At 54.0% G+C, this 16,432-nt stretch overlaps 1 protein-coding gene across 1 annotated transcript in view; it reads right to left on the bottom strand.

Moving 5' to 3' along the window:
• Positions 1 to 16,432, bottom strand: part of PANK4 (pantothenate kinase 4 (inactive)) — a 99,201-nt gene that overhangs the window by 34,919 nt on the left and 47,850 nt on the right. The window contains exons 11-14 of the mRNA XM_076056419.1: positions 15,997 to 16,110; positions 11,504 to 11,591; positions 10,048 to 10,199; positions 6,122 to 6,177 (exon numbers count right to left, since the gene is read on the bottom strand). Of these exons, the coding sequence (XP_075912534.1) occupies positions 6,122 to 6,177; positions 10,048 to 10,199; positions 11,504 to 11,591; positions 15,997 to 16,110 (410 nt within the window). The remainder of the gene's footprint in view (positions 1 to 6,121; positions 6,178 to 10,047; positions 10,200 to 11,503; positions 11,592 to 15,996; positions 16,111 to 16,432) is intronic.

The raw sequence follows: 16,432 nt of genomic DNA, 5'->3' as shown, positions 1-16,432 counted from the left end.
ACAGTGACACACACACAGTGACACATACACACAGTGACACACACACACACAGTGACACACACACAGTGACACACACACACAGTGACACACACACACAGTGACACACACACACAGTGACACACACACACAGTGACACACACACAGTGACACACACACAGTGACACACACACGTACACACAGTGACACACACACGTACACACAGTGACAAACACACGTACACACAGTGACAAACACACGTACACACACGTACACACACAGTGACAAACACACGTACACACACGTACACACACAGTGACACACACACGTACACACACACTGCACCACACACACACACACGTACACTGCACCACACACACACACACACGTACACACACACTGCACCACACACAGCACTACACACAATGCACCGTACACACACATACACACACACACTGCACCACACACACACACACGTACACACACACGTACACACACACGTACACACACACTGCACCACACACACACACACGTACACTGCACCACACACACACACGTACACACACCACACACACACTGCACCACACACACACACACACATTACCACACACACACATTACCACACACACACATTACCACACACACACATTACCACACACACACACTGCACCACACACAGCACTACACACACACAGCACCACACACACACTGCACCGTACACACACACACACTGCACCACACACACGTACACACACACACACGTACACACACACACACGTACACACACACGTACACACACACACACGTACACACACACGTACACACACACACGTACACACACACGTACACACACACACACATCACCACACATACACGTACACACACTGCACCACACACACACACTTCACCACACACACACATACACACACACAAATACGGCACCACACACACACGAACACACACATCACCACACACACACAAATACGGCACCACACACACACGAACACACACATCACCACACACACACACTGCACCACACACACACACACACGTACACACACACACACGTACACACACACACACACGTACACACACACACGTACACACACACACAGCACCACACACACACAGCACCACACACACACTGCACCGCACATACACACGTACACACACACATACACATCACCACACACACAAGATAAAGATCCCCCATATAGCCTTAACAGACTGTAGGGGCAAGTGCTGTTAGCGAGCACCTATGAAGGTCGGAACGGTACATGAGGGGGTGGGTGGCCAGCACCACGTCCGACCGCCTTTGTCTCCCCAGTGGCAATGTTTACACACCACACCAGGTACTCATTTGAGGCTGAGTCGACCTAGGGGAGGCCCGGGACCGGTTCAGATAATCGTCACTGGTGTTGGCCGTGAGCGGGAATCGAACCCGGGTCGCCAGGTTCATAGTGCAGCGCGCTAACCGCTACACTGTCGCTCCCCTACATACACACAGTGACACACACACACAGTGACACACACACACACAGTGACACACACACAGTGACACACAGTGACACACACACAGTGACACACACACACACACGTACACAGTGACACACACAGTGACACACACACACGTACACACACACAGTGACACACACACAGTGACACACACACGTACACACACACAGTGACACACAGTGACACACACGTACACACACAGTGACACACACACAGTGACACACAAGCACATACACACACACAGTGACACACACACAGTGACACACAGTGACACACACACAGTGACACACACACACACACACGTACACAGTGACACACACAGTGACACACACACACGTACACACACACAGTGACACACACACAGTGACACACACACGTACACACACACAGTGACACACAGTGACACACACGTACACACACAGTGACACACACACAGTGACACACAAGCACATACACACACACAGTGACACACACACACGTACACAAACACAGTGACACACACACACACAGTGACACACACACGTACACACAGTGACAAACACACGTACACACACACACACACAGTGACACACACACGTACACACACACAGTGACACACACACAGTGACACACACACAGTGACAAACACACGTACACACACACACACACAGTGACACACACACGTACACACACAGTGACACACACGTACACACAGTGACACATACACACAGTGACACATACACACAGTGACACACACACACACAGTGACACACACACACACAGTGACACACACACACAGTGACACACACACACACACAGTGACACACACACACACAGTGACACACACACACAGTGACACACACACACAGTGACACACACACAGTGACACACACACAGTGACACACACGTACACACACACACACACAGTGACACACACACGTACACACACACACAGTGACACACACGTATACACACACACACACAGTGACACACACACGTACACACACACACAGTGACACACACACGTACACACACACACAGTGACACACACACGTACACACACACACACAGTGACACACACACGTACACAAACACAGTGACACACACACACACAGTGACACACACACGTACACACAGTGACAAACACACGTACACACACACACACAGTGACACACACACGTACACACACACAGTGACACACACACACACACAGTGACACACACACGTACACACAGTGACAAACACACGTACACACACACACACTGACACACACACGTACACACACAGTGACACACACGTACACACAGTGACACACACACAGTGACACATACACACAGTGACACACACACACACAGTGACACACACACGTACACACAGTGACACACACACACACACACAGTGACACACACACACACACAGTGACACACACACACACACAGTGACACACACACAGTGACACACACACACAGTGACACACACACACAGTGACACACACACAGTGACACACACAGTGACACACACACGTACACACACACAGTGACACACACACGTACACACACACAGTGACACACACGTACACACAGTGACACACACACACAGTGACACACACACACAGTGACACACACACAGTGACACACACACAGTGACACACACACAGTGACACACACGTACACACACACGTACACAGTGACACACACACGTACACACACACACAGTGACACACACGTATACACACACACACAGTGACACACACACGTACACACACACACAGTGACACACACGTACACACACACACACACAGTGACACACACACGTACACACACACACAGTGACACACACAAGTACACACACACACAGTGACACACACGTACACACACACAGTGACACACACACGTACACACACACACACAGTGACACACACACGTACACACACACACAGTGACACACACACGTACACACACACAGTGACACACACGTACACACACACACAGTGACACACACACGTACACACACACACAGTGACACACACACACAGTGACACACCCACACAGTGACACACACACACAGTGACACACACACACAGTGACACACACACACAGTGACACACACGTACACAGTGACACACACACACACACAGTGACACACACACAGTGACACACAGTGACACACACACAGTGACACACACACAACGTACACAGTGACACACACAGTGACACACACACACGTACACACACACAGTGACACACACACGTACACACACACAGTGACACACAGTGACACACACGTACACACACAGTGACACACACACAGTGACACACAAGCACATACACACACACAGTGACACACACACACGTACACAAACACAGTGACACACACACACACACACAGTGACACACACACGTACACACAGTGACAAACACACGTACACACACACAGTGACACACACACGTACACACACACAGTGACACACACACACAGTGACACACACACGTACACACAGTGACAAACACACGTACACACACACACACACAGTGATACACACACGTACACACACAGTGACACACACAGTGATACACACACGTACACACACAGTGACACACACGTACACCACAGTGACACACACACAGTGACACATACACACAGTGACACACACACACACAGTGACACACACACAGTGACACACACACACAGTGACACACACACACAGTGACACACACACACAGTGACACACACACAGTGACACACACACAGTGACACACCACACGTACACACAGTGACACACACACGTACACACAGTGACAAAACACACGTACACACAGTGACAAACACACGTACACACACGTACACACACAGTGACAAACACACGTACACACACGTACACACACAGTGACACACACGTACACACAGTGACACACACACAGTGACACACACACACACAGTGACACACACACACAGTGACACACACACACAGTGACACACACGTACACACAGTGACACACACGTACACACAGTGACACACACACACAGTGACACACACAGTGACACACACACAGTGACACACACACAGTGACACACACGTACACACACACACACAGTGACACACACACGTACACACACACACAGTGACACACACGTATACACACACACACACACAGTGACACACACACGTACACACACACACAGTGACACACACGTACACCACACACACACAGTGACACACACACGTACACACACACACACAGTGACACACACACGTACACAAACACAGTGACACACACACACACAGTGACACACACACGTACACACAGTGACAAACACACGTACACACACACACACAGTGACACACACACACACACAGTGACACACACACGTACACACAGTGACAAACACACGTACACACACACACACAGTGACACACACGTACACACAGTGACACACACACAGTGACACATACACACAGTGTGACACATACACACAGTGACACACACACAGTGACACATACACACAGTGACACACACACACACACAGTGACACACACGTACACACAGTGACACACACACACACAGTGACACACACACACAGTGACACACACACAGTGACACACACAGTGACACACACACAGTGACACACACAGTGACACACACACGTACACACACACACAGTGACACACACACGTACACACACACACAGTGACACACACGTACACACAGTGACACACACGTACACACAGTGACACACACACACAGTGACACACACGTACACACAGTGACACACACACACAGTGACACACACACAGTGACACACACACAGTGACACACACACAGTGACACACACGTACACACACACGTACACAGTGACACACACACGTACACACACACACACAGTGACACACACGTATACACACACACACACAGTGACACACACACGTACACACACACACAGTGACACACACGTACACACACACACACAGTGACACACACACGTACACACACACACACACACAGTGACACACACACGTACACACACACACAGTGACACACACGTACACACACACACACACAGTGACACACACACGTACACACACACACACAGTGACACACACGTACACACACACAGTGACACACACACGTACACACACACACACAGTGACACACACACACAGTGACACACACGTACACAGTGACACACACACACAGTGACACACACACACAGTGACACACACGTACACAGTGACACACACACAGTGACACACACACAGTGACACACACACACAGTGACACACACACAGTGACACACACACAGTGACACACACACAGTGACACACACACACAGTGACACACACACACACAGTGACACACACACACAGTGACACACACACACAGTGACACACACACGTACACACACACAGTGACACACACGTACACACACACACAGTGACACACACGTACACACACACACAATGACACACACGTACACACACACACACAGTGACACACACACACGTACACACACACACACAGTGACACACACACACGTACACACACACACAGTGACACACACGTACACACACACACACAGTGACACACACACACGTACACACACACACACACAGTGACACACACACGTACACACACACACGTCCCCCCCCTACCTTGTAGCTTTTCCTTGGCCTCTTCAAATCCGAAGTGTGGATTTGACTCCAGCACCCTGCATCATGTCAACAGCGGAGCACGCGGCAGCAGTTACTCAACACCCGAGCCTGTGCCAGGCTAGGTGCACCCCCCGGATGTCACGTGACGTGTCGAAGGCTCGCTGCTGGCAGGAGGAGGTCACGTGACAGACCCAGCGGGTGCCGTGCGTTGACTGCTGTGCCAGGCTAGGTGCAGGAGGAGGTCACGGGACAGACCCAGTAGGTGTCATGGCTAGAGAATGAGGTCCGTCACCCACCCACCCACCAACCCACCCACCCCACCCACTCACCACCACCCACTCACCACCCTCACCCACCAACCCACCCACTCACCCACCCACCCCACCCACCCACCCACTCTCACCACCCACCAACCCACCCACCACCCACCCACCCACCCACCCACTCACCTCACCCACCAACCCACCCACTCACCACCACCCACCCCACCCACCCACCCCCACCCACTCACCCACCCACTCACCCACCCACTCACCAACCCACCCACTCACCCACCCACCCACTCACCAACCCACCCACTCACCCACCCACCCACTCACCCACCCACTCACTCACCCACCCACTCACTCACCCACCCACTCACTCAACCACCCACTCAACCACCCACTCACCCAGCCACTCACCCACCCACCCACCCACCAACCCACCCACCCACCCACCCACTCACCCACCCACCCACCCACTCACCCACCCACCACTCACTCACCCACCCACTCACCCACCCACTCACCTACCCACCCACCCACTCACCCACCCACCCACCCACTCACCAACCCACCCACTCACCCACCCACTCACCCACCAACCCACTCACCCACCCACCAACCCACCACCTCACCCACCAACCCACCCACCCACCCACCCACTCACCAACCCACCCACTCACTCACCCACCCACCCACCCACTCACTCACCAACCCACTCACCCACCCACCCACTCACCCACTCACCCACCCACCCAACCACCCACTCACCCACTCACCCACCCACTCACCCACCCACCCACTCACCCACCCACTCACCCACCCACCCACCCACATAGGAGCTGACCGATGAAAATGACAGCGAAGTGCCGTGTACCCACTCACTCACCCACAGCATTGGGGGTGGGTGAGTGGTGGTGTGGGTGGTGGTGTGGGTGGTGTGGGTAGTGGTGGTGTGGGTGGTGTGGGTAGTGGTGGTGTGGGTGGTGGTGTGGGTGGTGTGGGTAGTGGTGGTGTGGGTGGTGTGGGTAGTGGTGGTGTGGGTGGTGGTGTGGGTAGTGGTGGTGTGGGTGGTGGTGTGGGTAGTGGTGGTGTGGGTGGTGGTGGTGGTGTGGGTGGTGGTGGTGGTTGTGTGGGTGGTGGTGTGTGTGGGTGTTGGTGTGGGTGGTGGTGTGGGTGGTGGCGGTGTGTGTGTGTGGCGGTGTGGGTGGCGGTGTGGGTGGTGGTGTGGGTGTTGGTGTGGGTGGTGGTGTGTGTGTGTGGTGTGCGTGGTGGTGTGTGTGTGTGTGTGTTGGTGTGGGTGGCGGTGTGTGTGGGTGGCGTGTGTGTGTGGGGTGTGTGTGTGTGTGGTGTGGGTGGTGGTGGTGTGTGTGGTTGGTGGTGTGGGTGGTGTGTGTGTGGTGTGCGTGTGGTGTGTGTGGGTGGTGTGTGTGGTGTGTGTGGGTGGTGTGTGGGTGGTGGTGTGTGTGTGGTGTGTGTGTGGTGTGTGTGGGTGGTGTGTGGTGGTGTGGGTGGTGGTGTGGGTGGTGGTGTGGGTGGTGGTGTGGGTGAGTGGTGGTGTGGGTGGTGGTGTCTGTGGTGGTGTGTGTGGGTGGTGGTGTGGGTGGTGGTGGTGTGGGTGGTGGTGTGTGTGGGTGGTGTGTGTGGGTGGTGGTGTGTGTGTGTGGTGGTGTGTGTGGTGGTGTGGGTGGTGGTGTGGGTGGTGGTGTGGGTGAGTGGTGGTGTGGGTGGTGTGTGTGGGTGGTGGTGTGTGGGTGGTATTGGTGTGTTTGTGGGTGGTGTGTGTGGTGTGTGTGTGTGGTGGTGTGTGTGGTGGTGTGGGTGGTGTGGGTAGTGGTGGTGTGGGTGGTGGTGGTTGTGTGGGTGGTGGTGTGGGTGGTGGTGTGGGTGGTGATGTGGGTGGTTTGGGTGGTGGTGTGGGTGGTGGTTGGGTGGTGGTGTGTGTGGGTGGTTTGGGTGGTGGTGTGGGTGGTGGTGTGTATGGGTGGTGTGGGTGGTGGTGTGGGTGGTGGTGTGGGTGGTGGTGTGGGTGGTGGTGTGTGTGGTGGGTGTGTGTGGTGGTGTGGGTGGTGGTGTGTGTGGGTGGTTTTGGGTGGTGGTGTGGGTGGTGGTGTGGATGGGTGGGGTGGGTGGTGGTGTGGGTGGTGGTGTGTGTGGTGGTGTGTGTGGTGGTGTGGGTGGTGGTGTGTGGGTGTGGGTGTGGGTGGTGGTGTGGGTGGTGGTGTGTGTGGGTGTTGGGTGGTGGTGTGGGTGGTGGTGTGTATGGGTGGTGTGGGTGGTGGTGTGTGTGGTGGTGTGTGTGGGTGGTGGTGTGGGTGGTGGTGTGTGTGTGTGGTGGTGTGGGTGGTGGTGGTGTCGATGGTGGTGGTGTGGGTGGTGGTGTGGATGGTGTGTGTGTGTGGGTGGTGGTGTGTGTGGGTGGTGGTGTGGGTGGTGGTGTGGGTGGTGTGGGTAGTGGTGGTGTGGGTGGTGGTGTGTGTGGGTGGTGGTTGTGTGGGTGGTGTGGGTGGGTGGTGGTGTGGGTGGTGGTGTGTATGGGTGGTGTGGGTGGTGGTGTGTGTGGGTGGTGGTGTGTGTGGGTGGTGGTTGTGTGGGTGGTGTGGGTGGGTGGTGGTGTGGGTGGTGGTGTGTATGGGTGGTGTGGGTGGTGGTGTGTGTGGGTGGTGGTGTGTGTGGTGTGTGTGGGTGTTGGTGGTGTGGGTGGTGTCGATGGTGGTGGTGTGGGTGGTGGTGTGGATGGTGTGTGTGGGTGGTGGTGGTGTGGGTGGTGGTGTGTGTGGTTGGTGTGTGTGGGTGGTGGTGTGTGTGGTGGTGGTGTGTGTGTGGTGTGTGTGGTGGTGTGTGTGGTGGTGTGTGTGTGGTGGTGTGTGTGTGGTGGTGTGTGTGTGGTGGTGTGTGTGTGGTGGTGCGTGTGTGTGGGCGGTGTGTGTGTGTGGGTGGTGTGTGTGTGTGTGGTGGTGTGTGTGGGTGGTGTGGGTGGTGGTGTGGATGGTGTGTGTGGGTGGTGGTGGTGTGGGTGGCGGTGTGTGTGTGTGGGTGGTGGTGTGTGTGTGGGTGGTGGTGTGTGTGGTGTGTGTGTGGTGGTGTGTGTGGTGTGTGTGGTGTGTGGGTGGTGGTGTGTGTGGTGTGTGTGGTGTGTGTGTGGTGGTGTGTGTGGTGTGTGTGGTGTGTGTGTGGTGGTGTGTGTGGTGGTGTGTGTGTGGTGGTGGTGGTGGTGTGGGTGGTGGTGTGTGTGTGTGTGGTGGTGTGTGTGTGGGCGGTGGTGGTGGTGGTGTGTGTGTGGTGGTGCGTGTGTGTGGGCGGTGTGTGTGTGTGGGTGGTGTGTGTGTGTGTGGTGGTGTGTGTGGGTGGTGTGGGTGGTGGTGTGGATGGTGTGTGTGGGTGGTGGTGGTGTGGGTGGCGGTGTGTGTGTGGTGGTGGTGTGTGTGTGTGGGTGGTGGTGTGTGTGGTGTGTGTGTGGTGGTGTGTGTGTGTGGTGGTGTGTGTGTGGTGGTGGTGTGTGTGATGTGTGTGGTGGTGGTGGTGGTGGTGTGGGTGGTGGTGTGTGTGTGTGTGGTGGTGTGTGTGTGGGCGGTGGTGGTGGTGGTGTGTGTGTGGTGTGTGTGTGTGGGTGGTGTGTGTGTGGACGGTGGTGTGGGTGGCGGCGGGGTGCCGTGTACCCACGTGCTGACCGCCTGTGCCCCCCAATCGAAGACGTTGCCCGCCAGCAGGCCCCTGACTAGCGCCATCTGCCGGGCCCCCCAGGAGAGGCGGTCCAGAGCGGCGAGAACCGGCGGCAGCCGGCGCAGCGCCGCGTCATTCTCCACCTGCTTCACCTGGTGGGGGCGGGGCCAGGAGGAGGGCGGGGCCAGGAGGAGGGCGGGGCCAGGAGGAGGGCGGGGCCAGAAGGAGGGCGGGGCCAGAAGGAGGGCGGGGCAAGGATGAGGGTGGGGCAAGAAGGAGGGGCGGGGCAAGGAGGAGGGGCGGGGCCAGGAGGAGGGCGGGGCAAGGAGGAGGGGCGGGGCAAGGAGGAGGGGCGGGGCCAGGAGGAGGGCGGGGCAAGGGAGGGGAGGGGCAAGGGAGGGCAGGGCAAGGGAGGGGCGGGGCAAGGGAGGGGTGGGGCAAGGGAGGGCGGGGCAAGGGAGGGGCGGGGCAAGGGGGGAGGGGCGGGGCAAGGGGGGAGGGGCACGAGGAATTAGGGGTGGCGGTGGGCCCCACGGTGGGTCAAACGGTGGAGGCGTGGGTCCCACGGCGGAGGAATGGTCCCACGGTCGAGGAGTTGTCCCTGACCATGCAGGAGTGGTCCCACGGTGGAGGAGCGAGTGGTCCCACGGTGGAGGAGTGCGTGAACGGCGCGCTGAGGTGGAGGAGCGAATGGTCTCACCGCAGAGGAGCGAGTGGTCGTAAGGGTTGAGGAGTGGTCCCACCGTGGAGCAGGGGAGCAAGTGGTCCCACGGTGGAGGAGTGAGTGGTCCCATCGTGGAGTGAGTGAGTGAGTGGTCCCATCGTGGAGTGAGTGAGTGGTCCCATCGTGGAGTGATCCCACGGTGGAGCAGCGAGTGGTCCCACGGTGGAGGAGTGGTCCCATCGTGGAGTGAGTGAGTGGTCCCATCGTGGAGTGGTCCCACGGTGGAGGAGCGAGTGGTCCCACGGTGGAGGAGTGAGTGGTCCCATCGTGGAGTGAGTGAGTGGTCCCATCGTGGAGTGGTCCCACGGTGGAGGAGCGAGTGGTCCCATCGTGGAGTGAGTGGTCCCATCGTGGAGTGGTCCCACGGTGGAGGAGCGAGTGGTCCCACGGTGGAGGAGTGAGTGGTCCCATCGTGGAGTGAGTGGTCCCATCGTGGAGTGGTCCCACGATGTAGGAGCGAGTGGTCCCACGGTGGAGGAGTGAGTGGTCCCATCGTGGAGTGGTCCCACGGTGGAGGAGCGAGTGGTCCCACGGTTGAGGAGTGAGTGGTCCCATCGTGGAGTGGTCCCACGATGTAGGAGCGAGTGGTCCCACGGTGGAGGAGTGAGTGGTCCCATCGTGGAGTGGTCCCACGGTGTAGGAGCGAGTGGTCCCACAGTGGAGGAGTGAGTGGTCCCATCGTGGAGTGGTCCCACGGTGGAGGAGCGAGTGGTCCCACGGTGGAGGAGTCACCTTGGAGTAGGGGTCCGGGAAGTCGAACTCCAGGAGGCAATGCTCCCTCGTGTCCAGCAAACTCCTCACCGTCAGAGACCCATAGGCACTGTGACACACACACACAGTGACACATACAGACACACACAGTGATACACACTGTGACACACACACACAGTGGCACACACACAGTGACACACACAGTGATACACACAGTGACACACACACACACACAGTGACACACACACACAGTGATACACACAGTGACACACACACACACAGTGACACACACACACAGTGATACACACAGTGACACACACACACACAGTGACACACACACACAGTGATACACACTGTGACACACACACACAGTGACACACACTGTGACACACACACACAGTGACACACACTGTGACACACACACACAGTGACACACACTGTGACACACACACACAGTGACACATACAGACACACACAGTGATACACACAGTGACACACACACACACAGTGACACACACACAGTGACACACACAGAGATACACACACAGTGACACACACACAGTGACACACACAGAGATACACACACAGTGACACACACAGACACACACACAGTGACACACACAGTGACACACACAGAGATACACACACAGAGATACACACACAGTGATACACACACAGTGATACACACACAGTGACACACACACAGTGACACATACAGACACACACATAGTGATACACACAGTGACACACACACAGTGACACACAGTGACACAAAGTGATACACACATAGTGATACACACAGTGACACACACACAGTGACACACAGAGATACACACATAGCGATACACACAGACACAAAAAGATAAAGATCCCCCATATAGCCTTAACATACTGTAGGGGCAAGTGCACACACAGACACACACACACAGTGACACACAGAGACACACACACACAGACACAGAGATACACACACACACAGACACACACACACTGACACACACACAGTGACACACACATAGTGACACACACAGAGACACACACACACAGTCACACACACAGACACACACACACACTGACACACACACAGTGACACACAGAGATACACACACAGTGACACACACACAGTCACACACAGAGATACACACACACAGTGACACACACACAGTCACACACATGCACTGACACACACACAGTGACACACAGAGATACACACATAGTGATACACACAGAGACACACAGAGATACACACACACAGTGACACACAGAGATACACACATAGTGACACACACAGACACACACACACACAGTGACACACACACAGTCACACACACAGACACACACACACTGACACACACATAGTGACACACAGAGATACACACATAGTGATACACACAGTGACACACACACACACACAGTGACACACAGTCACACACACACACACAGACACACACACAGTGACACACAGAGATACACACATAGTGATACACACACAGTGACACACAGAGATACACACATAGTGACACATACAGAGACACACACACACAGTGACACACAGAGATACACACATAGTGACACACACAGAGACACACACACACACACAGTGACACACAGTGACACACAGACACTCACTATGATATACATTATATATAGTGTGATACACTACACTACTACACTGTGACACACACACAGTGACACACAGACTCACTATGATATACATTATATAATGTTATAAACTACACTATACTACACTACTACACTGTGACACACAGACTCACTATGATATACATTATATATAGTGTTATACACTACACTATACTACACTACTACACTGTGACACACACAGACAGACACGCACAGACACATGTAGACACACACAGACATAGACACACACATAGATACAGACATAGACACACAGACACACACACACAGACACACAGACACACACGGACACACAGACACGTAGACACACAGACACAGACATAGACACACACATATATACAGACATAGACACACACACACAGACACACACACAGATACACAGACACACACAGACACTCACTATGATATATTATATAGTATTAAACACACTATACACTACACTGTGACACACAGACACTCACTATGATATATATTATAGTGTTATATATTATACACTACTACACTATACACGACACACTATACACTACTACACTATACACTACTACACTAAACACTATTACACTATACACTACTACTACACTACACACTACTACACTACTATACACTGCACTATACACTACGACACTATACACTATACACTACTCTACTACACTACTCTATACACTACTATACACTACACTATACACTACAACTACAATACACTACACACTGCACTGTATACTACTACACTACTATACACTACAAACTACTACACTACTATACACTACTACTACAATACACTACTACACACTACACTAATACACTACAACACAACTATACACTACACTATACACTACAACTACTATACACTACTAGACACTACACTATACACTACTACAATACACTATACACTACTACACACTACACTGTACAATAGACACTACTAGACACCACACTACACTATACACTACTAGACACTACACTATACACTACTACACTATACAGTACACCAACCACTACTACACACTACTACACTATACACTACACTACTAAACACTACTACACTAGACATTACACTGCTACTACACTACACTGGTTGTGGTGGTTGTGGCGGTGATGGTTGTGGTGGTGGTGATGGTTGTGGTGGTGATGGTTGTGGTGGTTGTGGCGGTGATGGTTGTGGTGGTGGTAATGGTTGTGGTCGTGATGGTTGTGGTGCTGATGGTTGGGGTTGTGGTGCTGATGGTTGGGGTGGTGATGGTTGTAGTTGTGGTGGTGAAGGTTGTGGTGGTGAAGGTTGTGGTGGTGATGGTTGTGGTGGTGGTGATGGTTGTGGTGGTTGTGGTGGTGGTGATGGTTGTGGTGATGGTTGTGGTGGTTGTGGTGGTGGTGATGGTTGTAGTGGTGGTGATGGTTGTGGTGGTGATGGTTGTGGTTGTGGTGGTGGTGATGGTTGTGGTGGTGGTGATGGTTGTGGTGGTGGTGATGGTTGTGGTGGTGGTTGTGGTGGTGATAGCTGTGGTGGTTGTGGCGGTGATGGTTGTGGTGGTGGTGATGGTTGTGGTGGTGATGGTTGTGGTGGTCATGGTTGTGGTGGTGATGGTTGTGGTGGTGATGGCTGTGGTGGTGATGGCTGTGGTTGTGAAGGTTGTGGTGGTGATGGTTGTGGTGGTGGTGATGGTTGTGGTGGTTGTGGTGGTGGTGATGGTTGTGGTGATGGTGGTGGTTGTGGTGGTGGTGATGATGGTTGTGGTGGTTGTGGTTGTGGTGGTTGTGGTGGTGATGGTTGAGGTGGTTGTAGTGGTGGTTGTGGTGGTGGTGATGGTTGTGGTGGTTGTGGTGGTGGTTGTGGTGGTTGTGGTGGTTGTTGTTGTGGTGGTTGTGGTGGTGGTGATGGTTGTGGTGGTGGTTGTGGTGGCGATGGTTGTGGTGGTGGTGGTCGTGATGGTGGTTGTTGTTGTGGTTGTGCTGGTGGTGATGGTTGTGGTGGTGATGGTGGTTGTGGTGGTCGTGATGGTGGTTGTTGTGGTTGTGGTGGTTGTGGTGGTCGTTGTTGTGGTGGTGATGGTGATGGTGGTTGTTGTGGTTGTGGTGATGGTTGTGGTGGTGGTGATGGTGGTTGTTGTGGTGGTTGTGGTGGTGATGGTTGTGGTGGTGATGGTTGTGGTGGTGATGGCTGTGGTGGTGATGGTTGTGGTGGTGGTGATGGTTGTGGTGGTTGTGGTGGTGGTGATGGTTGTGGTGATGGTGGTGGCTGTGGTGGTCGTTGTGGTGGTTGTGGTGGTGGTGATGATGGTTGCGGTGATGATGGTTGTGCTGGTGGTGATGGTTGTGGTTGTGGTGGTGATGGTTGTGGTGATGGTGGTTGTGGTGGTCGTGGTGGTGGTTGTGGTGGTCGTGATGGTGGTTGTGGTGGTTGTGATGGTGGTTGTTGTGGTTGTGGTGGTTGTGGTGGTTGTTGTGGTGGTGATGGTTGTGGTGGTCGTGATGGTGGTTGTTGTGGTTGTTGTGGTTGTGGTGGTTGTGGTGGTTGTGGTGGTGATGGTGGTGATGGTGGTTGTGGTGGTGGTTGTGGTGGTGGTTGTGGTGGTTGTTGTGGTGGTGGTTGTGGTTGTGGTGGTCGTGATGGTGGTTGTGGTGGTTGTGATGGTGGTTGTTGTGGTTGTGCTGGTGGTGATGGTTGTGGTTGTGGTGGTGATGGTTGTGGTGATGGTGGTGGTGGTGGTTGTGGTGGTGGTTGTGGTGGTTGTGGTGGTGGTTGTTGTGGTTGTTGTGGTTGTTGTGGTGGTTGTGGTGGTTGTTGTGGTGGTGGTTGTGGTGGTGGTTGTGGTGGTTGTGGTGGTGGTTGTGGTGGTTGTGGTTGTGGTGGTGGTGACCAGGGTTGAAGTGTCAGCGTCTCCAGCTTGTTTGAGAACTTCTGCCGGAACTTCTCAGCGCGCTCCGTCACGTCAGGCAGAGTAGGCTGACTGGCCACGGCCCTACGCACCACCTGGACACCCAGCAGCATCATCAGCAGCAACATCATCATCAGCAGCAGCAACATCATCATCAGCAGCAGCATCATCAGCAGCAGCATGATCATCATCAACAGCAGCATCATCATCATCAACAGCAGCATCATCATCATCATCAGCAGCAGCATCATCATCATCAACATCATCAGCAGCATCAGCAGGATCATCATCATCATCAGCAGCATCAGCAGCAGCAGCATCAGCAGCATCATCATCATCAGCAGCATCATCATCATCATCAGCAGGTGCAGCAGCATCATCATCAGCAGCAGCAACATCATCATCATCAGCAACAGCA

Source organism: Petromyzon marinus, chromosome 75 (genome assembly GCF_048934315.1).
Source record: "Petromyzon marinus isolate PM22_M1 ecotype Great Lakes invasive population chromosome 75, UKy_Petmar_22M1.pri1.0, whole genome shotgun sequence".
NCBI lineage: Eukaryota > Metazoa > Chordata > Hyperoartia > Petromyzontiformes > Petromyzontidae > Petromyzon > Petromyzon marinus.
This window is presented reverse-complemented; position numbering and strand designations above follow the sequence as displayed.